This window comes from Silurus meridionalis, chromosome 23 (assembly GCF_014805685.1).
Source record: "Silurus meridionalis isolate SWU-2019-XX chromosome 23, ASM1480568v1, whole genome shotgun sequence".
Lineage (NCBI taxonomy): Eukaryota > Metazoa > Chordata > Actinopteri > Siluriformes > Siluridae > Silurus > Silurus meridionalis.
In genome coordinates this window covers 25,166,843-25,193,361 of record NC_060906.1, presented here as the reverse complement: position 1 = coordinate 25,193,361, position 26,519 = coordinate 25,166,843, and the positions used below count along the sequence as shown (strand labels likewise).

General features: G+C 39.7%; 2 protein-coding genes across 3 annotated transcripts; one reads left to right on the top strand and one right to left on the bottom strand.

Moving 5' to 3' along the window:
* The first annotated feature begins 3,050 nt into the window (after positions 1–3,050).
* calm1b (calmodulin 1b) lies at positions 3,051–15,166 on the top strand. Of its 2 annotated transcripts, XM_046835850.1 has the most exons (6): positions 3,051–3,262; positions 7,700–7,730; positions 10,366–10,509; positions 13,288–13,394; positions 13,484–13,619; positions 14,308–15,166. In XM_046835850.1, the coding sequence occupies exons 1-6, from the start codon at positions 3,260–3,262 to the stop codon at positions 14,334–14,336; spliced, it is 450 nt and encodes a 149-aa protein (XP_046691806.1). In that variant the 5' UTR covers positions 3,051–3,259; the 3' UTR covers positions 14,337–15,166. The 2 variants fall into 2 exon arrangements, with proteins under 2 accessions (XP_046691806.1, XP_046691805.1); XM_046835849.1 differs by lacking the exons at positions 3,051–3,262; positions 7,700–7,730 and adding an exon at positions 9,970–10,012.
* A 663-nt stretch (positions 15,167–15,829) lies between these two features.
* LOC124376647 (26S proteasome regulatory subunit 4-like) lies at positions 15,830–22,562 on the bottom strand. Its single transcript, XM_046835851.1, is given in 11 exon segments — positions 15,830–16,210; positions 17,122–17,276; positions 17,384–17,535; positions 17,964–18,152; positions 19,732–19,832; positions 20,156–20,284; positions 20,441–20,626; positions 20,815–20,939; positions 21,123–21,219; positions 21,368–21,421; positions 22,423–22,562. Coding segments are annotated over 11 exon segments (1,326 nt in total). The 5' UTR covers positions 22,426–22,562; the 3' UTR covers positions 15,830–16,075.
* Between the last annotated feature and the right edge of the window lie 3,957 nt (positions 22,563–26,519).

The following is a 26,519-nucleotide window of genomic DNA, read 5'->3' as shown; positions in this document are numbered from 1 at the left end:
TTTTAAAAACAGAGCACACACATACTTTCATACCCTGAAGCGTACATTTGCTGTGTTGTCATGCTGCAATGTTTCTGCTTTATCACCCAGGTGGCTGTCCTCACGCTACGCGTATGTGTGTGTGTGTGTGTGTGTGTGTGTGTGTGGTTTCTTGTGCATGCTCAGTATTATGCAATGTGCTCTCTTTCCAGGCTGTTTATTCTCATGCTAGTATGGGGGTTTCTCTCAACACACACACACACACCCACACACACACACACACACACACACACACACACACACACACACACACACGCACATTGTTTGCATGTGTAACATGATAATGTAATGGATGAAAAATAACTACATTTTTAAAAGTGTGCTTTAATAAAGTAACAAATTGGAATGGTTTACAGTTTGCTGTGTTGAAACTCTGACACACACACACACACACACACACACACACACACACACACACACACAGTCATAAACTAAGCATAGAATATAATACATTTTTTCAATGTATGATACATCATTACATTAAATCATAGTAACTAGATATTGTATAAGAATATCCGTGTGTGTGTGTGAGTGTGTGTGTGTGTGTGTGTGTGTGTGTGTGTGTGTGTGTGTGTTATGTGATATAGGATTAGTCTCTCTCTGCTGCACCTGGCTGAAGGGGTGGATTGTAAACACTGCTGCTTCATTTCCTTATCAAATATTGATGCATTTAATGAACAGATGGAGTGTCCTGGGTGAGGCAGGGGTCTAGCTTTGTGTCTGTGTGTGTTCAAATAACACACACACACACACACACACACACACACACACACACACACACACACACACACCCTCGTTATCATTTCCCTCAGGACTCAGAAGGCACTGTAGTGTGTAGTTATAGTGCACAAACAGGAGAGTGTGTGTTTGTATATTAAAGATACTACATTACCATCTTATACTTAATAATAGGCAAAATAGTGATAATATCTAAAGTATATATTATACAATATACAGATAATTACCTCTTTTCATACAGAGATCAGAGTAACAACATACACAGTACTGAGCAAAATATTCATATTGTTCACTGGTCAAAGGGCTCTAAAGATTTCCTCAAATCTACAAATGTACAGATGTTCCACTTTAATAAAAAATCCTCCCTCAGCATAAAGAACAGCTTTACACACTCTCAGCATCTTTTACAGCTGAATCTCAGCTGAAATACTTTGCTGAGTCTCTTGTAAAACTTGCCAAAAATGTTCTTCACTAGTTGGAGGTTTCTTGTTCATCCCAGAGCAGTTTAGTAGGATTTAGGTGCGGTGACTGGACAGAACATTCCATGATAGATATTATTTTATGATATTATGATATAACAGATATAACAAATTACTGTTTGCTCTCTAAATAACACTTACAGAACTCAGATGTACGCTTCTGCTTATTTTCTTGTTGAAGTATGGAATGGTAGCCATGTTGGTTCAGGATTCCTTTCATCTGCATATATACTGTATAATGAGTTTACCAGTGGCAGGCTGTGTATTTGGTACCTGGATGTTCAGTGAGGACGTACCCGACTCAATCCACCTCTTAATACACCACTATCATGTCTCAATTATAGAAACCATCAATACAATACAAACACACAATATAACAACACGTGCATTACAGAGAGACGTTTCACATCTGGAGGTGAAAACCATTTTACTAAAACAACAAACCCAGATACACTCCAAACCTCTACACTACAACCACAACTGTGCACCTACAACATCTGGAGCAGTTCACAATCAATATTTGTCTAATAACATGACAAAAACATTCAAATGTAAATAAAACTTAAATAAATAAAAAAATGCTGACGCCTGTGATGCGAATTTAAAATCTGATTGGTTAAAGAAACAGAGCTATTTATTAAGTAGACGATGGTAAAAGTCCAGCAGTACTGATTCTGAAGGCCCTCAACAGATTAGATTCACATGGCAGCACATAGAGGCTGAAATCTGATTGGACAAAAAATCTAACATCCACATACACGTACTGAAGCAGTGCAGCCGAGAGAAACACTACCACATGAAGAGAAGAAACTGATGGATATAAATTTATACAATTTCATGAAACAATTATTAGAATTTAGTGTGTAAATGTAGATCAGTGCTTCTGATAGTCTTTAGTCCAGCAGAGAAGGATTTACTGACCCTGACCTCCTGACACTGATATATATTAATATTTGTGGACAGCAAATGCTTTATATCAATATTTCCTAAAGTAATTCAAATCAAATTACTGCAAAATGAAAATCCCCTGAATCATAGATACTAAATACGCACGAATGAAAAAAAACAAAAAACGAATAAACAAAACAAACAAAACAAATCAATCACTCAGTCAATCAATCAATTAATCAGTCAATCAATCAATTAATCAATCAATCAATCAGATCCATAAAAACACAAGGTTGGATGGACAGAGGAACTATCATACATTTTAAGATGTATTTAAGAATCTTGTTGATATAAAATATATGATTTGCAAATGAAAGTGAATAAAATGTTTGTAAATTAAATATGAAGCTTCAAAAAATAAATCTCACAGCGCATTAATAATACATTTTATTAAATTGCATCTCTGAAAAAACGATAAATACTATACACATGTATCCCTCCGCGCCAGTAGAGGTGCGGGAGGATACAGTACGGTGAAGGTAGTAGTAGTTTGGCTGCTTCAGTGTGTAGGACCACTTTAGGTAGATTTCGCTTTCGCCTGAACAAAATGTATATAAAAATGTACAAAAAAAAAGAATACTAGCGAAAAACCTACTGGCGACGTGCATTAATATGTTAAAACGTATTAATAAAGAATCCAGAGTAAATTATCTACTTATTTAGTTAATCTCTTTTAAAAGGAATTACCTTTTTTTACAAATCCTAAGAATTAAAAAAGTGAATGTTTTGTATGATAATTAAAAATACACATTTAGGATTTTTATCGTTTTTTAATCGTTTTGTATGATTTTTTAAATCACTTTTAGGCTGAAATATATGTTTATATCGCTGTATGTTAGTAATAACTGGATCGGCCACCAGCAGCGCCCTCTAGTGGAGAGTGTAAACGCGGAAGTGCGCAGAGGGAGTGCCCCGGATGGAGGAACTCCCTGGCGGCACGGCGTGGCGGAGGGATACATTTCACACACATCCACACAGCAGACAGAACAAACAGCATCGCTGCGCCCCGTAAACCGCTTCCGCCCTACAGAGTCTCACTCCGCTCTACAAACAACATGGTGCGTATAAACGTTTCTATTATTTACTATCTATATTTATTCTTACATGTCTATATTCTTACATTTGTTTATCGTATTTGACATTTTGACGTTTTCTGTTTACCGGCGCACAAATATACGGCCTTAATATAGTCCCGATCTGTCTGTCCATGTGAGCTGGAAATTCGACATCAAACCTAAAACTCGAATTTACAAGTAAATAAAGATTTGTTTTAAAGATAATGTTGTAGGAGAAACGCGTGTTAAATGTGTGGCATTGCCAGAATAAGGACGAGGAGAAGAGCGAAGCTGAACTGCGGGATTTAATGATGCAGCATCTGTCGGATTATTATAGGCGGATGGATATTAATTAATTAATTAACTCACCAATTAATCAATCAAATGAATTAAATGATTTCTTTATGATAATAAAAAAATCACAATTTATATCACAATTATAATATATATATAATTATATCTTTGTGTAAATTCAGACAGTGAATATTTCTCCAAACTGAATCCTGTAGGACATGTGAGAAGTTCAGCTTCTTTAGAGTTAAATTCCAGGTCCTGAACATCTGGACAGAAGTTAATCAGTGTATCAGAAATCAGGAAGGATCCAAAGACCAAAGTGATCCTGATATAAACAGCATGGACATGTCAGTAAAAGAAAGGTAAAGATCCTGGATGAGCTGTAGAGATGATAACGTGTGTGTTGTGTGGTTATTTTATTGGAATAATAAAATCATAAAATAAGATCAGTTCTTTCACTCAACCGACCCCCAGCCCCACCCCCCCGGCTGGGGTTACAGATGTTCACAGATGTACTGTCAGTATATATGAGTGTAAAGAGTGGAGCTTCATTCAGGTGGAAAAGTGTGAGGAGGGAATAATAATAATAATAATAATAATAATAAAGTAGTGAGAAAAATACAAATATAAATAAAGTATTCTTGGGATTTTTTATAGTGGCTGGAGGGATAGAAAGATAGATGATTGAAGGAAGGATGGATGGATAGAGGGACAGGTGGATGGATATATAAAGAGAAAGATAGAGAGAAAGGAAGAAAGAGAGAGTAAACAGCTCACACAGACAAGTAAACAATAATAGTACAGGAGTTATTCATGGACTTGTGCACGTGTGTGTGTGTGTGTGTGTGTGTGTATACACTCTTAAGCAGCTTTCCAGGCTCAGTGGGCTGATATTGTACTGTGTGTGTGTGTGTGTGTGTGTGTGTGTGTGGGATTATCAATATGAATCATCATCCTTTAGTCATAAATAATAATAATAATAATAATAATAATAATAATAACGGCAGTTATAGAATTGATAACTGATATAAGTGCCCAAAGAGTTTGTGTGTATGCACAAGTGTGTGTGTGTGTGTGTGTGTGTGTGTGTGTGTGTGTGTGTGTGTGTGTGTGTGTGTAAGAGAGAGTGTGAGTGAGAGCGTGTGAGTGTGGATAAGTGTTGATGAATCAGCATGTTGTTCTGCAGTTTCTCTGTGTGTGTGTGTGTGTGTCTGTGTGTGTGTGTCTGTGTGTGTGTGTGTCTGTCTGTGTCATGCTCTCCTTGTCCACTGATCTGAACTGGAGATGCAGTGATGTTTATATTGTAGCAGATCTTCACTCAGACTTATGTATTATATTATTATAGAAACCCAAACACACGCCACCTCACATCCAAACCAAACACACGCCACCTCACATCCAACCCAAACACACGTCACGTCACCTCACATCCAACCCAAACACACGTCACGTCACCTCACATCCAACCCAAACACACGTCACCTCACATCCAAACCAAACACGCCACGTCACATCAACCCAAACACACGCCACCTCACATCCAACCCAAACACACGCCACGTCACCTCACATCCAACCCAACACACGCCACGCCACCTCACATCCAACCCAAACACACGTCACGTCACCTCACATCCAAACCAAACACACGTCATGTCCAAACCAAACACACGTCACGTCACATCCAAACCAAACACACGTCACGTCACATCCAACCCAAACACACGTCACATCACATCCAACCCAAACACACGTCACGTCACATCCAAACCAATAAATAATGTATGGAGGCTGAGAGTAAAGATTGTGTGCTGATTGTGTGGAAAGTGTGTGCTGACTGTGTGGAGACTGTGTGCTGACTGTGTGCTGACTGTGTGGAGACTGTGTGCTGACTGTGTGGAGACTGTGTGCTGACTGTGTGCTGACTGTGTGGAGACTGTGTGCTGACTGTGTGATGACTGTGTGATGACTGTGTGATGACTGTGTGGAGACTGTGTGGAGACTGTGTGCTGATTGTGTGGAGATTGTGTGGAGACTATGTGCTGATTGTGTGGAGATTGTGTGGAGACTGTGTGCTGATTGTGTGATGACTGTGTGGAGACTGTGTGCTGATTGTGTGCTGACTGTGTGGAGACTGTGTGAGATTGTGTGGAAACTGTGTGGAGACTGTGTGCTGATTGTGTGGAGACTGTGTGGAGATCGTGTGCTTATTGTGTGAGACTGTGTGCTGATTGTGTGAGATTGTGTGGAGACTGTGTGCTGATTGTGTGTGGAGACTGTGTGCTGATTGTGTGGAGACTGTGTGCTGACTGTGTGCTGATTGTGTGGAGACTGTGTGCTGACTGTGTGCTGATTGTGTTGAGATTGTGTGCTGATTGTGTGGAAACTGTGTGGAGACTGTGTGCTGATTGTGTGCTGATTGTGTTGAGATTGTGTGCTGATTGTGTGTGGAGACTGTGTGCTGATTGTGTGGAGATTGTGTGCTGATTGTGTGTGGAGACTGTGTGCTGATTGTGTGGAGACTGTGTGATTGTGTGGAGACTGTGTGCTTATTGTGTGGAGACTGTGTGCTGATTGTGTGGAGACTGTGTGTGGAGACTGTGTGCTGATTGTGTGGAGAACTGTGTGCTGATTGTGTGGAGATTGTGTGGAGACTGTGTGCTGATTGTGTGCTGATTGTGTGGAGACTGTGTGCTGATTGTGTGGAGACTGTGTGCTGATTGTGTGGAGACTGTGTGAGACTGTGTGTGGAGATTGTGTGGAGACTGTGTGTGACATTGTGTGCTGATTGTGTGGAGACTGTGTGCTGATTGTGTGCTGATTGTGTGGAGACTGTGTGTGGACATTGTGTGGAGACTGTGTGGAGACTGTGTGCTGATTGTATGGAGACTGTGTGGAGATCGTGTGCTTATTGTGTGGAGACTGTGTGCTGATTGTGTGGAGATTGTGTGGAGACTGTGTGCTGATTGTGGAGACTGTGTGCTGATTGTGTGGAGACTGTGTGCTGACTGTGTGCTGATTGTGTGAGACTGTGTGCTGATTGTGTGGAAACTGTGGAGACTGTGTGCTGATTGTGTGGAGATTGTGTGGAGATTGTGTGCTGATTGTGTGTGGAGACTGTGTGCTGATTGTGTGGAGACTGTGCTGATTGTGTGGAGACTGTGTGCTTATTGTGTGGAGACTGTGTGCTGATTGTGTGGAGACTGTGTGTGGAGACTGTGTGCTGATTGTGTGGAGAACTGTGTGCTGATTGTGTGGAGATTGTGTGGAGACTGTGTGCTGATTGTGTGCTGATTGTGTGGAGACTGTGTGCTGATTGTGTGGAGACTGTGTGCTGATTGTGTGGAGACTGTGTGAGACTGTGTGTGGAGATTGTGTGGAGACTGTGTGTGACATTGTGTGCTGATTGTGTGGAGACTGTGTGCTGATTGTGTGCTGATTGTGTGGAGACTGTGTGTGGACATTGTGTGAAGATTGTGTGGAGACTGTGTGCTGATTGTGTGGAGACTGTGTGCTGATTGTGTGCTGATTGTGTGGACATTGTGTGGACATTGTGTGCTGATTGTGTTGAGATTGTGTGCTGATTGTGTGGAGACTGTGTGCTGACTGTGTGGAGACTGTGTGGAGACTGTGTGGAGATTGTGTGAAGACTGTGTGTGGACATTGTGTTGCTGATTGTGTGGAGATTGCGTGCTGATTGTGTGGAGACTGTGTGCTGACTGTGTGGAGACTGTGTGGAGATTGTGTGGAGACTGTGTGTGGACATTGTGTTGCTGATTGTGTGGAGACTGTGTGTGGACATTGTGTGCTGATTGTTTGGAGATTGTGTGCTGATTTTATGGCTCCTATGGAACCTTTTTTTGTTTTTTTGTATGAAAGAAGAATCTGTGCTGTCAGTCAAACTTGCTTATTAGCATATTAGGCCCTGCCCATTATAACTGGCCCATTGGTTGGTTGATTCATTTATTAATCAATTTTATTGCAGTATTTTTGTATTAAACACTTTGTCCACCTGCTTATACGTTTTCTGCGTGTGTTCTGGAGTTTAATTATAATATACTTTATAATAAGTGTTTATCAGCTCAACATGGTTTTATACACAAATAAAATAATAATAATAATATTTTCCTGTGCTGTGTGTTGAAGGCCGACCAGCTGACAGAGGAACAAATTGCAGGTAAGAGCTGATGACAACCCCGAGAATTTCCCTCCAAGTCTATTATTTACTTTTATTACTTCCTCTTTTATTTCTCTCATTTTACTTCCACTTCTTTCATCGTAATCCATTTCTGTTTCCTCTTAATTTTATTCTACAACCCAAATTATAAAAAAGTTTGGGTTGCTGATTAAAACAGAATGCAATTATTTGCAAATCGAATAAACCCATATTTTATTTACAATGGAAGACAGAAAACATATCAAATGTTTAAACTGAGGATATTCACCATTCTAGGAAATATGTAAGGTTACATTTAATGACTGCTATAACAGTCCATATGTACAGTGGTGTAAAAAAGTGTGCCCCTTCCTGATTTCTTATTTTTTGCACTTTTTTCACACTTTAATGTTTCAGATCATCAAACTAATTTAAATATTAGTAAAAGATAAAACACGAACACAACATGCAGTTTAAATGAAGGTTTTTATTATTGAGGGAGAACAAAATCCAAAACTACTTGGCCCCGTGTGAAAAAGTGTTTCCCCCCCTGTTAAAACTGTGGTTTATCACACCTGAGTTCAATTTCTCTAGCTACATCCAGGCCTGATTACATGCCACACCTGTTCACAATCAAGAAACCACTGTATCTGGAAACTGAGGAGACCAGTTGTTGGGAGAGGAATGTTGTCCCATATGTGTCTGATACACAGAATTCTAGTTGCTGAACAGTTCTGGGTTTTCTTTGTGGTGTTTTTCATTTCAATATGTGCCAAATGTTTTCAATTGGTGAAAGGTCTAGACGGCAGAAAGGCCAGTTCAGCACACAGACTCTTCTACTACACAATCATGTTGTTGTAATAGATGCAGTAAGCATTGTCTTACCAAAATACTCAAGGCCTTTCCTGAAGAAGATGTTTTCTGGATGGAAGACGTTTTCTGAGAGACAGAAGATCATAATGATTTTCGCTCTTGTCTCTTATGCACAGAGTTTTCTCCAGATTCTCCGAAACCTTTGATGATGATATTTACTGTAAATTATGAAATTCGTCTGTTTTCCAATTTGATGTTGAGGAACATTATTCTGAAATTGTTCCATAGTTTATAGACAGTGTTTCACAAATTGGTGAAGCTCTGCAGATCTTTACTTCTGAGAGACTCTGCTTCTCTAAGATAATAATTTAACTGACCTGCTGTCAATTAACCTCATTAGTTACTAAATCTTTCTCCAACTGTTTAATTTTAATAACATTTACTGTATTCCATGTTTTTGGTCCCCCCGCATTTTTCGACACTTTTTTCAGCCATTAAATTAAAAATGTTCACTTATTTCTTCCTTAAAAATGTTACAGTTCCTTAGTGTACACATTTGATATGTATTCTATGTTCTATTGTGCATAAAATATGGGTTTATAGGATTTGTAGATGATTGCATTCTGTTTTTATTAACATCTTACACAGCTTTCCAATCTTTTGGCATTTGGGTTGTACATTTCTTCCTTTCTCTCCATCTATCTGTTCATTCATCAATTTCCATTTTTCTTGGTTTTTTTTTTCTTTCATTCTCTTTTCTTTATTTGTTGTCTATTGTTCTTTTGAATTTGATCCCTCCTTCTTGCTCTTTCCTGGTTCACACATTCCTTTCTTGAGCTCTATTTAATTTCAGTTATTTTTCCACCCATCAGTTATCTTTCCTCTCACTTTCTTTTCCTGAAGTTCTTTCTCTTTATTATAATCTTCACTATACAATACACTATAGAATATTAGAATACAGAGACATGGTTTAATGAAGTGTGTTTTGTGTGTATGGGGCGTGGACTCTTTCCCTGCCACTCCTAAATAAGTGCAAAATTTAAATAATAGACAATAAAAGATAGTGTTTGAAGGAGATTTGAATGAGGAGTGTAAAAGGACGGGTGAAAAGTAAGATGAGAAAGTGAGTAAGGGATGGATGGATGGATAAATGGATGTTTAGCCCTATTCGGACGGGACTAGTTTTACAGGGGGCTGTTAGAGAAATTTCTGTTTCACAGTGGTACTTTGTGATTTTAATCCCATCTGAATCTGCCATGTCTGTCTTTTTCTCACACGACCTCTGTAAAAATTCCAGAGCAAATTACCTACTGTATTTCAGCAAACTCGGCGCTCCTCTGGGAAATCTAATCCCGTCCGAATGCGAATGTCTGTGATTGGCGAAAATGTTTTTTTCCAAAACGCATTTACTTGTGTGTTTTGGTCAACGTGAACTACCGTACTAACCGTCGTTTGGAAAACTAGTCCCGTCCGAATAGGGCTTATGAGAGGTAAATAGAAAAGTGGAAAACAGGAAATATACAATATAGAGAAGAAAAAAAATGTTGGGAGGAAGAAATGTATAGAAAAAGGGACTAAAATAGTATAAGAGAAAGAAAGATTAAAAGTTAAAGTGAAATATTTAAAGTGACAGAAAAAAACAGCGATAGAAATAACGCATAATTAAATAAGAAGACAAAAAGAAAGAACGATAAATTAAAGTTTGGTGTGTTTATAATGTGTGTATGTATAATGAGTGTGTGTGTGTGTGTGTGTGTGTGTGTGTTGGGAGTTGATAACCCCAGGTTAGAGAAGCGTGTTGGTGTGAAGCTCCGCCCCTGATGATGTTTGTTTGTTTGTTTAGAGTTTAAGGAGGCGTTTTCGCTGTTTGATAAAGATGGAGATGGAACCATCACCACTAAAGAGCTGGGAACAGTGATGCGCTCTCTGGGACAAAACCCCACTGAGGCCGAGCTGCAGGACATGATCAACGAAGTGGATGCTGATGGTGAGAAAGAGAGAGATACAAATACTTTTATACTCATCTCTGAGAGAGAGAGAGTATTTGAGAAAGAAATTAAAAAAAGAGAAAACTGATAAATTGAAAAAGAAATGTAGAATGAGATAAAGACACCAACAAAAAAGGAAAGGAAAGGATACAAAGTAAAAGAAAGACAAGGTAAGATAAGAGAAAAAAAGAGATCAAACAGAAAGATGGCAAAATAGAAGCGAATAAATGGATGAGAAAGGAAGAAAGGTAGCATAAAATAAGGGAAGAAACAGAAATAAAGTAGAGAAGAAAGAATGGAGAGAAGTGAGTTATTATTAAGTTTATAAGTTCCTGGTTTCAAGGTCGAACTCATCTCTACACTGCTCCTGCTCTGACATCGTGTGTTTACAAAATGCAAAAATGAAGGTCATCTTTAACCACGTCTCCACCCCAGAATTTCCCTCCAGGTGGACAGTGATCAGATAACCGCTTTCAAAGCAAGTTTTATTTACATCTTATTTTTACCTCTACTGACTACTGACACTGCTGCTTCTCAAACTACTACTGACTACTGACACTGCTGCCTCTCAATCTACTACTGACTACTGACACTGCTGCTTCTCAAACTACTACTGACACTGCTGCCTCTCAATCTACTACTGACTACTGACACTGCTGCTTCTCAAACTACTACTGACTACTGACACTGCTGCTTCTCAATCTACTACTGACTACTGACACTGCTGCTTCTCAAACTACTACTGACACTGCTGCCTCTCAATCTACTACTGACTACTGACACTGCTGCTTCTCAATCTACTACTGACTACTGACACTGCTGCTCTCAATCTACTACTGACTACTGACACTGCTGCTTCTCAAACTACTACTGACTACTGACACTGCTGCTTCTCAATCTACTACTGACTACTGACACTGCTGCTTCTCAATCTACTACTGACTACTGACACTGCTGCCTCTCAATCTACTACTGACTACTGACACTGCTGCTTCTCAGTCTACTACTGACTACTGACACTGCTGCTTCTCAATCCACTACTGACACTGCTTCTCAATCTACTACTGACTACTGACACTGCTGCCTCTCAATCTACTACTGACTACTGACACTGCTGCCTCTCAATCTACTACTGACTACTGACACTGCTGCCTCTTAATCTACTACTGACTACTGACACTGCTGCTTCTCAATCTACTACTGACTACTGACACTGCTGCTTCTCAATCTACTACTGACACTGCTGCCTCTTAATCTACTACTGACACTGCTGCTTCTCAGTCTACTACTGACTACTGACACTGCTGCTTCTCAATCTACTACTACTGACACTGCTGCTTCTCAAACTACTACTGACTACTGACACTGCTGCTTCTCAATCTACTACTGACTACTGACACTGCTGCTTCTCAAACTACTACTGACACTGCTGCCTCTCAATCTACTACTGACTACTGACACTGCTGCTTCTCAAACTACTACTGACACTGCTGCCTCTCAATCTACTACTGACTACTGACACTGCTGCTTCTCAAACTACTACTGACTACTGACACTGCTGCTTCTCAATCTACTACTGACTACTGACACTGCTGCTTCTCAATCTACTACTGACACTGCTGCCTCTCAATCTACTACTGACTACTGACACTGCTGCTTCTCAATCTACTACTGACTACTGACACTGCTGCTTCTCAATCCACTACTGACACGGCTGCTTCTCAATCTACTACTGACTACTGACACTGCTGCCTCTCAATCTACTACTGACTACTGACACTGCTGCCTCTCAATCTACTACTGACACTGCTGCTTCTCAGTCTACTACTGACTACTGACACTGCTGCTTCTCAATCTACTACTGACTACTGACACTGCTGCTTCTCAATCTACTACTGACACTGCTGCCTCTTAATCTACTACTGACTACTGACACTGCTGCTTCTCAATCTACTACTACTGACACTGCTGCCTCTTAATCTACTACTGACTACTGACACTGCTGCTTCTCAATCTACTACTGACTACTGACACTGCTGCTTCTCAATCTACTACTGACTACTGACACTGCTGCTTCTCAATCTACTACTGACACTGCTGCTTCTCAATCTACTACTGACTACTGACACTGCTGCTAGTCAATCTACAACTGACTACTGACACTGCTGCTTCTCAGTCTACTACTGACTACTGACACTGCTGCTTCTCAATCTACTACTGACTACTGACACTGCTGCTTCTCAAACTACTACCGACACTGCTGCTTCTCAATCTACTACTGAGTACTGACACTGCTGCCTCTCAATCTACTACTGACTACTGACACTGCTGCCTCTCAATCTACTACTGACTACCGACACTGCTGCTTCTCAATCTACTACTGACTACTGACACTGCTGCTTCTCAATCTACTACTGACTACTGACACTGCTGCCTCTCAATCTACTACTGACTACCGACACTGCTGCTTCTCAGTCTACTACTGACCACTGACACTGCGGGAGTCTGGGTGATGAACTGGCCTACCTGCAGTCTAGATTTTTTTACCATCATCACACACAGTCAAATGTCCCAGTTCAGTAAAATATCAGCACTTGGATTAGTGGAACAAAACTAATTGTTGTACAATATGATGCATCACATTTGCACCACTTTGAGGTCAGGCTCATTATCTGACCCAAGGTTACATCAGTTCATTTCCAGACCAGATCCTTCTTGTTGTTGGAGAAACAGAAATCTGTAGTGGAATGTGAATGATGGTGTGTTCCTTCTCTCAGGAAATGGAACAATCGACTTCCCTGAGTTCTTAACTATGATGGCCAGGAAGATGAAGGACACAGACAGTGAGGAGGAGATCCGTGAGGCCTTCCGGGTTTTTGATAAGGTTTGTCTAAGGTGCACACGATACACATCACACATCCAGGGTATGATTCTGTCCTGGAAGCTGATATGATGTCTAATCTGTGTGTCCAGGATGGAAATGGCTACATCAGTGCTGCAGAACTACGTCACGTCATGACAAACCTGGGTGAGAAGCTCACGGACGAGGAAGTGGATGAGATGATCAGGGAAGCAGATATTGATGGAGACGGTCAGGTGAACTACGAAGGTACAGAAGAAGGCTTAATTTCCAATTTCTCCTGTAGATTTATTTACTTATGCAGAAACTACTCACACTGGAGACTCCTTCAACCTGACACTAATCCCTAACTGCTCAGATCTCTTCTCAGATTAGATAGTCTGAGCTCTGAGTAGTGGTTTAGCGGTTAGGGCTAGTGTTGATTAGGATTATCGGTAAGGGTGAGAGATTAGTGATGTAGAGGTGAATATAAGATTAGGATTATTGGTGACGATTGGATTTTAGAATTAAAGGTGGAGATTATAGAATGGCGAGGAAAATCTGCCCGAGTTCGGATTAGTGGATGAGAGAGTAGAGATTTGGGATAGTGTTAATGATTAGGATTAGTAGTAAGGGTTAGATATTAGGATTAATTTGAGAAAGTTAGAGATTAGAAGTAAAGATTAGAGTTTAAGGGCCCAAGTTTGGCATATTGGCGATATCGAGGCTTGAACCCCCGACCTTCTGATCAGTAACCCGGCACCTTAACCACTGAGCTCCCACAGATTCGTATTTGATTTAGCGCAGAGGGTTAGTGATCATTCAGTTGTTAATAAGCATGGATCAGTGGTGGTTAATGTTAAGAATGAGGGATTATATATGATAAGGGTTAATAAATAAAACCAATTTCATGTTTTGATGAAATATTTAATTAGCAAACTGTTTTCCTTTTTTTCAGAATTTGTACAGATGATGACCGCAAAGTGAAGCGTCCTGCAATCTTAGAAGAAAAGTTTTATTTACCTCTTATGGAGAAAAATACACTTATTGAGAGATGTTTCTGTACAGAAAATGTTTGAATGTTGAAATGAAAACTTCATCCTTCTGTCCACACAGATATCAAATCCAACAATCTGCATGCAATAGTTAGTACTCCCCCCATCCCTGCAGACCCCCCCTCCCCCAAACACACACTCAAACCAACAAATAACCTGCAGCTTCCTACACACTCTGCACACGTTACGCTCTGGTCACGTCTGATCTCATCATCCCTCCATTTCTTTTACCTGCATGCAGAGTGACTGCGAGTTTCATAAAACTCATGACTTTTTTATCTCAAGATGAACAGCTACTGATGTGTTTCTTAGGCATGTGCTGATATGTACACACAGACACACACACACACACACACACACACACACACACTCTTATATATAAATTGAACTTATTTAAAATCTAAATCAAATCTAAAAGTCAGAACTGTTCCTCACAATAATATCACACATGCCTAATGAATAATCTCTGAGGGAAAGGGACTGTTACTGTCTGCTCAAAATCTTTTTTTAAAACTAATAAAAATATGTTAAAGTCTTAAACATTTGGCATGATTTAGGTTCCAGTGATGTTTTTTTTTTTTGGTGTTCATTTTTGCTTGGATGATCACCTTCCACTGTGGAGGAGAATCGCATGCATTATCAATTATTATTATTATTATTACTAATAAAAAACACATTTCCTTTGCTGAGTTCCGTTTACATCCATTCCAAGTTGTACATGCTACATTTTCTTTTTTTTCGAAAATAAAAAATCATAAATAACTGTGTTGTAATTATTTATGGCTCATTTTATTGAAACTTGAAATAACACATGGTCTGTCTCCCTCCCTCTCTCTCACTTCCTCCCTCCCTCCCTCTCTCTCTCTCTCTCTCTCTCTCTCCTCCTCTCTCTCTCTCCTCCCTCTCTCTCTCTCCTCCTCTCCTCCCTCTCTCCCTCCTTCTCTCTCACTTCCTCCTTCTCTCTCACTTCCTCATGTGTATTTGCTTATTTAGCTGTGTATCTCTCTGCCAGACTTTGTTGTCTTGTCTCTTACAGTGTTAATAAAGAAGCTGTCTGTCAGTGTCTCATAACCCGTCTTTTTCTCCAAATCTGTATCTCTATAGCCAATCCAACTCTGTACATTCAGGTCCATTTTTCTCTCTCTCTCAATTTCAGTTCATGCATCCTTCCTAACTTCCCTCCACTCACAGATCCTTCTGTACTTCCATCTTTCCCTCCTTCCCACAGGTCCTTCCATCTTTTTTTCTTTACATCCTTTTCCCTACACACCATTTTGTTTTTCCTTCTGTCTTTTCATTTCTTTCCTGAGTGTAGGAGAGACTTTATCATCTACAGTTCTAACCCACACTTCCTCCCTTCCTCTACTTATTTGTAAATCTCACTCATCTCTCTTATATTAACACTCATGACATCACTTCCACTGCTTCAGTTTCAATGGTTTTGTGTTGTTTATTGACAGTTTTATGTCTTGAGCATGTTCTTGAGTCTTTAGCTCATGTTCCATATTTGTACATGAATTGTAACTTAACAACAGAACCACCACGTTTCATCTGCACACACACACACACACACACACACACACGAACAACTCACAGGCAAAAATATATAAATAAAAAAAACATTTATTTTCAGTTCCACATAGTCCTTTTCTCACACTCACACACACAGGGTTACAGGTACAAGCCTTCTGGAGTTCCCTCCTGCTTCTTATACAAAACGTTCTCTTTAGACTTCTTAAAATCTTCATTAGTGACCTTCATCCTGCGCTCACGGAGCGCCATGAGTCCGGCCTCGGTGCAGATCGCCTAACAGACACACACACACAGAGTACAGTAAGAAAATGCATTTTTTAAACGTTAAATGTTCATTCATTGATGTTCATGAGCCAGTTTGCTCTGATGGAGGGAGTCTGCAGTGTCAGCACTTTCTAAAAGGTGAGAGAAGATTTATATCTGCTATAACATCACTCAGAACCTGTTTCATGAACATTTCACAGCATTAATATAACTATAACCCTATATAAAGTATGACATGGAGTCATTGTAATGTGTAGTCTTTCAGCTCTGCCCCGCCCACTAGTGGAGAAAGGTATTAGTGCAAGCCTCATACACCATAGATCAGCCATAACATTAAAACCACCTGCCTAATATTAAGGAGTTCCTCCTGGGCAGTAACAATGATTAGGTAGGTGATATGTGTCATAGTATCATCCACATGATAGCCAGGACCCAGAGCATCAAACTGCCTCATCTGGCCTCAGCAGAACATCACTCACATTGTCTCCACTAGCTTGCTTTTTTCCCTCCATAGTGCATCCTGTTGCCAACTTCTTTCATTGCTCCATCGTCCACTGTAGAAGCTTTGGGTGGTGTACTGGGGTCAGCATGGGCTCTCTGACTGTTCTACAGCAAAGCAGCGATAATGACCCATGACCCAGTGTCCAGCTCATTAGTCCTCCTTTGTTAGAGGTTAGGAGTAGGTACTAACCCCTTCATACCAGGATAAAACACATTTAACCTGGTGATTTGGAGACGCTCTGACCCAGACGTCTAGACGCCACAATTTTGGTAAAGACGCTCTGATTCTTAACCATTTTTTCACAAATGACTGTTACCCTGTTCAAAACAAACTGACTTCTTGTGGATTTGATCTGGTATCACACACATTGGTGTATCACAAACACACACACACACACACACACACTCCTCAATCGTACCTTGATGTCGGCTCCAGAGAGATCGTCTTTCGCCAGTATGAGTTCATCAAGAGTGACATCATCAGCCAGAGTCATCCGGCTGGTGTGAATCTGGAAAATTCTTTTCTTGGTCTTCTCATCAGGCAGAGGAAACTCAATCTTACGATCGATCCTGCCTGAAATGACCACGACACATGAGTTCTCATCAGGGAACGCTGTTATGGATTTATTCCCTGAGTGTTATTAGCTGAGTGTGTATTATATGACTGTGTGCGTTTAAAACCTGGTCTGATGAGCGCAGGGTCGAGTGTCTCGATGCGGTTCGTAGCCATGACGACTTTGACATCTCCACGCGAGTCAAAGCCGTCCAGCTGGTTGAGAAGCTCCAGCATCGTCCTCTGAATCTCACGCTCGCCTCCGGAGTTCGAGTCGTACCTGCGGCAAACGAGGAAATCAGATCAATCTTATAAATCAGATCATTATTTCTGTTTTTATTCATTAACCAGAAAACAATGTAAATGGAATACAAATAAGAAGTTCTGTCTCTCTGTTCATCATTAATATATTAGAAGTCTTTTTTATTTAGAAATCATAATCGAGTCGTTCCCAAGCTTTCAGTATAAACTGAACAGTCACACGCACACTAAATGTTTCAGTATCTGCATCGCTGTCAGGGTTTCTGCAGGTTTCAGAGTCAGATATAGGACTTTTTAAGACCTATATCATTATTTCAAAACAAACAAAAAAACAAATTAAATAAATCTGTTTCTGTGGTACAATCCGAGAGATTCACCTGAATATTCTGATTGAAATCATATCTGAAATGGATTTTTACGGTGCTGATTTTTGCAGCGTTGTCGTACCTCTTGGTCCCGATGGCGTCGATCTCATCGATGAAGACGATGGAGGGCGCGTGCTCTTCGGCCACTCTGAACAGCTCACGCACCAGTTTGGGTCCGTCGCCCAGGTACTTCTGGATCAGCTCGGAACCCACCACACGCAGGAACGTCGCCGACGTCTGATTGGCTACTGCTTTAGCCAGAAGGTTTTACCTGCAGTGCGACATATAAAAAATACAAATAATAACAATAATAATATAAAAACAGAATTTAAAATATAGAAATTATGTAAAAGAAATACACTAAAGAGAGATTTTTTTATTAAATAGAGTTTAGCTTTAAATAACTATTCACTTTTTAATATCAGTGAATAAAAACAGCCTGACTCCTCCCCCTTCTTTTTCAAAGGACACCTTAATATAATAATTCAATAAATAAATAAGCACTTTATGACTATTACTAAAAAACTACCTTAAAAAAATAACACTTTAAAATCCGTTTATAGTTTTCATCTGAACCTGTTTGTTTTTTTAGGGTTTATTTATAATTTACAAATAGAATTAAATCTGTATTAATTATATGTAATTAATTAATTTAATTAATGATGTACTTTTTCTTTATCGAATAACAATAACGTACAAGAGAAAATAAAACAGATCCTTTATTTAGTTTTAATTGCTGAAATTGTATAAAAGAATATCTGTGAAAACTAAACCCATTTAGTGCAAAATAAATAAATCAATAAAAATATTAAAATCTATTTCAAATGAGTTTAAAACAAAGGCAACTGTACTGTGTTTTCTTTATGTTTTAGTTTGAATTAATCACAAACGTTGGAATCTTTCTGTCGTTTTCTTTGGTCTGAATCTGTCCATCGCTGGTTTCTGCAGCATCTTCTGTGTTACTGAGTTTAGCAGGTGGTGCGTCAGTGATAAATGGTCCGTGGGGAAACATGGTGCTCCATGTGTAGTTAATAAAACATTTGTATTCAAATTACTTGAGTTAATTGAGAAATCGTTACAGCCCGATTTTACATATTTTATATTAGTTCCTAAAGATTTAATTTTTAATAACCAAACACATTTTAGTATTTTGCCAAAAGTTTGTGGACACTTCACCATATCCATTTTGTGCTTTATGAACTTCCACATTTAGTTTACTCTTATATCAGGGCTCCAGACAAAACAATAGGTGCAAAATAAAATTTTTAAGCGCCACACAAGAATGAACTTTAAAAACACTTTCTTCTTGCCATCATTTTACAGCATGGCCTGGGAACTGAAGCGATCATACAGGCGGTGTTGAATTCGATTTTTACCTCTTTCCATCATCCTTCCTCACGCAGTCCACCTGCACGAGACACTGCGAGTGCTAACGGTGTTTATGTGGCGCGCTTTTCACTATTATGTGATCACGAGCATTTTTACGCTTTTGACTATTGCAGTGTTTTTGTACCATTTTCAAAAAGTAGGAGCTCTATAGCAGGAGATTTTCCACTCTAACTCATTTAAAGCAGATCTGCATGGAGCTGGTTTTGTGCACAGGGGCATTGTCATGCTGGAACAGGTTTTGGGTCTCCAAGTTAAACTGAAGAGAAAGTTTTTATGCTCCAAAGTCGTTAAACAATTGTGTGGAAAAGTCAGGTGTCTTTGTTTGGGTCATGTAGTGTGTATTAGGAATAGGATCAGAATGGGGATAATTAAGGGGCAGGGGAGACTGGATAGAGGGATTTGATGATTTATCATGGTTATATAGTCGTTCTGATGAAGTGTGAGTGTGATGAGATCGAGACTGACCGGTTCCGGGAGGTCCGTACAGAATGACTCCTTTAGGAGGTTTAATTCCCATTTCCTCATAATATTCTGGGTGTGTGAGAGGCAGCTCTACTGACTCCTGTACATCAGCGTGCACACACACACACACACACACACACACACACACACACACACACACACACACACACACACACACACACACACACACTCTTTAGTCACACGTGCATATAGCTGAACGAGCTGCTGTTTCAGATTGGAAATTCTCTCTGTTGTCACACGCAGCACATTGCTGACGTTCTCCTAATAACAATAACGTGCCGCAGGGTCACAGCCGTCAGCACATCACAGGTGTGACAGGTGTGAATTTACCCAGAATTCAGCAGAGCAGATAAATGAGCTCAGGTAAGTGAGTGGAGAAGAGTGTTAGAGAGACGTTCTTGCCTTGATCTCCTGGATCTGACTGTCCAGGCCTCCGATATCAGCGTACGTCTCCTGAGGAGCTTTCTCCACCTTCATCACCGTCACCAGGGGATCGGTGTCGTCCATCAGCACACCGATCACCGCATGGACCTGCATACACACACACACACACACACACACACACACACTTATTTCAATACACAGAAATCCAGCACCTGAACTACGATATAAATCTCATATCTTTTATTTATAAATTTGGAGTAAAGATTGTTAAATTGGGGTGTAAATACTTTTCTGAACCTGTACCTTGTGGTTCAGCAGGACGGAGCAGCCCGGCTCCAGCAGGTCCTTATCCACGAAGGACAGGATGCTGACGTAGTGCTCCGAGCCCACTGAGGTCGACACGATAGCGTGATTATCATCGATGATCTCCTCCAGATTACCGACAGACATCGGAGTCCCTCTCAGGTCATCGACCTTTGACCTCTCCTCCTGTTGATAATCAAAGTGTGTCCTGTTTAACAGGACCTGTGGATCTGTGTGTTACCTCTGATACGTTATCATGTCCATAGTGACACTGAGTTCCGTCATTCACCGAGACTTGTGTAGAGGTAGAGATAGAGAGATAGAGAGAGAGAGAGAGAGAGAGAGAGAGAGAGAGAGAGAGAAAGTCTATGTACCTCCTGTTTCTCCTCTAGTGGTTTCATCTGCTCCTGGTTCCTAATGAACTCTTCCTCCATCAGAAGGTAATCTTTAATGCGTTCCTGCTTCAGCAGCTTCAGTCTGCACTGAGTGTGTGGAGTCACTGAGCACGACAAATAAACACACACACACACACACACACACGTTTCATTCACCCATACAGGTAGTTCTGTGGAATGTTTAATGAAATGCAGGAGTGAATCCATTGGTCGTGGTTCAGAAACTGAAGAATGAAAGATCCTGGAGTCCTTTACTAAATATGAGTGAGAAAAATGTATCTCAATACCCAAAGGCAGTTTGCTTGCTGCGTCCGGTCCTTTGGTCTTTCTCTTCTTCTTTCCGACTAGTGTGGGAATTGGAGGCTCGTATTTCTTCTTCTTATCCTGCCATCAAGGGTTTTGATCATTTAGTGAAGAAGAAAAAGGCACTATTCTATAATAATACATGAATGTATATATAATGCCAATGAAATAGGCTTTTAAAAGCATGTTGCTGATTCGGTCTCATTTTATAAAGTTCTGGTTGTTTCACCCGGTCATCCTTTTTCCCACCACCTGGTCCATGTCCTCCACTTTGGTTCTGCCCCTGTAGTCAAATAGAACAAATGTGTAAAGCTGATTAATTTATCACTGACCTCCACCAGTCCTAACCAATTGCTGAGCTCCATTGATATTAATAACCAATCGCTGAGCTCCATTGATATTAATAACCAATCGCTGAGCTCCATTGATATTAATAACCAATCACTGAGCTCCATTGATATTAATAACCAATCGCTGAGCTCCATTAATATTAATAACCAATCGCTGAGCTCCATTGATATTAATAACCAATCACTGAGCTCCATTGATATTAATAACCAATCACTGAGCTCCATTGATATTAATAACCAATCACTGAGCTCCATTAATATTACTAACCAATCGCTGAGCTCCATTGATATTAATAACCAATCGCTGAGCTCCATTGATATTAATAACCAATCGCTGAGCTCCATTGATATTAATAACCAATCGCTGAGCTCCATTGATATTAATAACCAATCACTGAGCTCCATTGATATTAATAACCAATCACTGAGCTCCATTGATATTAATAACCAATCACTGAGCTCCATTAATATTAATAACCAATCGCTGAGCTCCATTGATATTAATAACCAATCACTGAGCTCCATTGATATTAATAACCAATCACTGAGCTCCATTGATATAAGTATACTGAGTGTTGAAATTATTTAGTATAAAAATATCATTGAAAAACAACCACCAGTGGAAACCCAAAACACCAGCTCTTTAAATGTAAATACTCGGAAGTGTTCACATTATATTTGTATTTTGTGACATTTACATAAACACTACAATAACACGTATTGTATTGCTGAGAACGGAAACTTCATTCATTCATTCATCCGTTTGAATTCAGTAGAAATTCAGACATTTACATAAAAAAAAGAGCGCAACACATTCCATATTTGGTTTTATATTTTTTAAATATTCGGCTACATCTTACATTCCGTAAATCTGCAAAAATAAAAACACACTTTAAATGTTTAAAATCAGAATCAACCAAACAGGCTGACTCACCATCTCTACCGGCGCGTACAAAATACGTCACCGCACGGAAAATGTCTTCTTCTCCTTCTTCTCCTCCTTCTTCTTCTTCTTCTTCTTCTCCTCCTCCTCCTCCTCCTCCTTCTTCTCCTCCTCCTCCTCCTCCTTCTCCTTCTTCTTCTTCTTCTTCTCCTCCTCCTCCTCCTCCTCCTTCTTCTTCTTCTCCTCCTCCTCCTCCTCCTTCTTCTTCTTCTTCTTCTTCTTCTTCTTCTTCTTCTTCTCCTCCTCCTTCTCCTTCTGCTTCTTCTTCTTCTTCTTCTTCTTCTTCTTCTTCTGTTGTTTAAATGGCGGTTGGCATACCAACTATAAGGTGTATATACCGCCACCTACTAAATTGGAGTATAGAGCGCGACTTAATGGGAAGCAACGCAGATATTGAAGGAAAAAAATAAAGATCTAAATATATACTCAATAGCAAACCAACACACATTCATACCTATTGAATACATTTTATATCTTATTCTTCAGTCCAGTGACCTTTAAATATCTAGATAATTATTTGTTCATTCTATTTTTTATTCCTTTAAGTATCTACAAACCCGATTCCAAAAAAGTTGGGGCACTGAACAAATTGTGAATAAAAAAACAGAATGTAATGATGTGGAAGTTTCAAATGTAAATATTTTATTCAGAATACAACATAGATGACATATCAAATGTTAAAACTGAGAAAATTTATCATTTTAAGGGAAAAATAAGTAGATTTTTTATTTCATGGCATCAACACATCTGAACAAAGTTGGGACAAGGCCATGTTCACACTGTGTGGCGTCCTCTCTTCTCTTTATAACAGTCTGTACACGTCTGGGGACTGAGGGGACAAGCTGCTCAAGATTAGGAATAGGATTGTTCTCCCATTCTTGTGTAATACAGGCTTCTAGTTGCTCAACTGTCTCAGGTCTTCTTTGTCGCATTTTCCACTTTATGATGCACCAAATGTTTTTTATTTCTGTTTCTGTCTCAACATTTGATATGTTATTTATATTCTATTGTGAATTATTGCATTTCTTTTTTATTCACAATTTGTACAATATCCCAACTGTTTTGGAATCGGGTTTGTACATAAGTAAATAGTTTTAAATACCATATTCTTATAATTAATGAAATAGCTTGACCCTTTATGCATCAGTTGATGTGCATTCTAATAATGTTGTGATACTTTTTTCGAGGATTCCACATTTTCCACACTTCCCATTTCATGTTTTCCTATTTTGTATCAATGTCTGTTTAGTGTTGTGTGGCCGGTTCTTCTTCTTGTCATAATCACACACTTTTCCCTGATTTTATCAAATTTCCTTTCAACCCCTACATTTCTTTGTATTGCATATAGATGTCTTTCTTTTGTTTCTGTGTCCCAAATGTAAATGTCTAAATAATTTCAACACTCAGTCCTTTTATTTCTGACTTACTCATACTTACACTTAATATCTGTTAATATCTGGTTCCTTTAGTGCCTCTTTTGCCAACTTATCCACTACCTCGTTTCCCAATATACCAAAATGTGCTTTTACCCATAAACATCTGACCCTTATGTTCTCTACATGGTACCATTGTTGCCACAGTTCATATGAAAGTTCCCTTTTAGTAACTCGAGCTGCATTGCAAAGCTTTGGGAACGCCTCCACGTTGTCCATACTTTGAATCACCTGTAAAATCTGTCTTAAGGAAGGCAGGGAAAAGCACATGGAGTGAAGCCAGCGCCAGCTTCTGTTTGTTTGGGAAGCACTCTGTGTGTGTTTGACCCTTATAAAGGTAAGTGGTAATTTCTGATGCCATGGGTTAAAAAGACGCTGGCTGGCTAACTCTCCCAGAGTGTAGCATCGTCCCTTAAGGCCCTGGCTCTGCCCGGTAGACACTCTCCGAGGTAGTTCCTGGGGCTCGCAATAGACCTTGCAGAGGGTTTCAAGACAGGCTTGTCCCTTTCTCCTGCCTCACCAACCAGGTTCAGCTCCCGCTGGCATGCTTGGGAGCACGCCTGTTATGCCCCGGGTGGGGCAGACGCCGACTAGCTATCTCTTCCCTGGCATGGCACCGTCCCTTAAGACCCTGACATTGCCCACCAAGCCAATGCATAGCACATCGGCGCTGGTGGGTAAGGCATGGGGCTGCTCGTCACAGAACTTTGGCTGGTGTTTGTGTTTTATATATTTCTGAATAACTTTCACACAAAAAACGACATCTTGCTGGTAAAAAAAACAAATATGGCTGGTAGAATATAGTGTTACAAAATGGTTGAGACCACAAAATAAAAAAAATAATAATAATAAAAAAGTAAAAGAGTATAAATCTTGGGCGGAGTCTCTACTCTCTCTGCAGGTGTTGTCATATTTTTTTTATGCACCGCCTCTCATTTCAAACCTTTTCTTTCCAGCCAGTAGCATTATGAAAACAAAATGACTGATGGACGATGTAGCCAATAAGTGCAGGATTCTTACGATATATGGGAGGATTTTATTCCCCACATGTGAGTCTTAGTTTTATTACTCGAAATAAACTCTTACTGGTCGAAGCAGCACATGCAGTGACGAACCAGGAAGTGATGCAGCTCTCAGGTCAACACAAACAGCTGTTTATAGCTCGTGCTAACTGGACTTTGTTTACAAAAAAAACATAGAAAACAAGTAAAAAAATAGACAATTAAAAAAGTTGTTTTATCGGAGATTTGCAAAAAAAGCAGCGATGTGGAAAATATTTTTGGGGGCAGAGTAACAACAGAGACTTGGAGATCTACATTTGTAAGTTACAATAAATCTCCCTTTATAGTTTTATACGATTTTATTGGTTTTATTGCCTGTTTGTTTTTATAAGAGAAATGCTTGAAAAGTAAGTGTGTGTGTGTGTGTGTGTGTGTGTATACTGTTGAGATTGGAATGGCCAGACATCAATATGAATGGTCATGACTGTAAAACAAGAGCTTGTCTGCTACCTGGTCATCAATACGAATGCCAACTCAATATCAATATCCAAACATGTAGCACAAAAGCCTTTAATGGTCAGCATTCATTAATATGCCGACTGTATGAATAGAGTATGAATGGGCACCTGAGTTTAGCAGGTGTCTCTCAAACGGGGGAGGAGAAAAGGATCAGACAGTCTAAGATAAATGTTTGTAGGAATCTCGTTTGTTTGTTTGTTTGTTTATGAAAATCTTCATAAAACTTTTCTGGATTGCTCCAGGACTGATTTCATGTATTTATATATTAAATAAAAATAATGTTCAATGCAGGAAATGTACATCCATGGCACTTCCTTGTCTATAACTTATTATCTTTTAAGCAATAGCAACTTTGATGATGGACAGTAAAGGTCAAAGTGTCTTCCTTCCAAAGGTATCTAAATTGTGTATGTAGCACATTTTTATCAGGAACTGTTAACATTTAAATATGGGTAGTTTTTTTTTTCAGCTGTGAGTCCTAAAGTTTGGGTGGGGAGGGGTGAACCAGACATAGTCTCAGATAAATGTTTGTAGGAATCTAATTTTTTGTGATATCTTCATTCAATTTAAAATATAAACTCATAAGACGTGGCTTTCAACCCAGTACTTTTCGGAATTGCTCCAGGACTGATTTCATGTATTTATATATAAAGGAAAGGAGCCTGGGAACCTCTGCCAGACATGTTTCGGTGGGTCCTGCGTGCTGTAGACAGAGGCTATACGATTCAGGTCGGTTGGAAGGGGTTTTTCCGAGCAGGCTCTGGTCATGGAATAAGAAGTAGAGACACTCCTGAGGAAGGAGGCCATTAAGGTGGTCCTTCCATTAGACAGAGAGTTTGGGTTCTACAGCCAATAAGTTATAGTTCCCAAAAAGGACAGTGGGTAGGGTCCTATCCAGATCTACGTCAGCTGAACTGCTCACTCATAAGGCTCAGGTTCAAAATGCTGACCCTCAAGCAGGTCACGTCTCAGATCAGGTCCGAGGACTGGTTTGTCATGGTAGATCTAAAGGATGCATACTTTCTTGTATCTGTCCTCCCTTCTCACAGGAAGTTCCGTAGGTTTGCTTTCAGGGCCGAAGCTTACCAGTATCGAGTATCTCGTTTTTTCCATTTGGCCTTGCCTTCTTACCATG

What these genes read in the sequence shown, in the direction of transcription:
- calm1b (XM_046835850.1), top strand. An exon ending in GACAGAGGAACAAATTGCAG is followed by an intron (nt 7,731 to 10,365) that starts GTAAGAGCTGAT and finishes TTGTTTGTTTAG; the next exon opens with AGTTTAAGGAGGCGTTTTCG. An exon ending in CCTTCCGGGTTTTTGATAAG is followed by an intron (nt 13,395 to 13,483) that starts GTTTGTCTAAGG and finishes CTGTGTGTCCAG; the next exon opens with GATGGAAATGGCTACATCAG.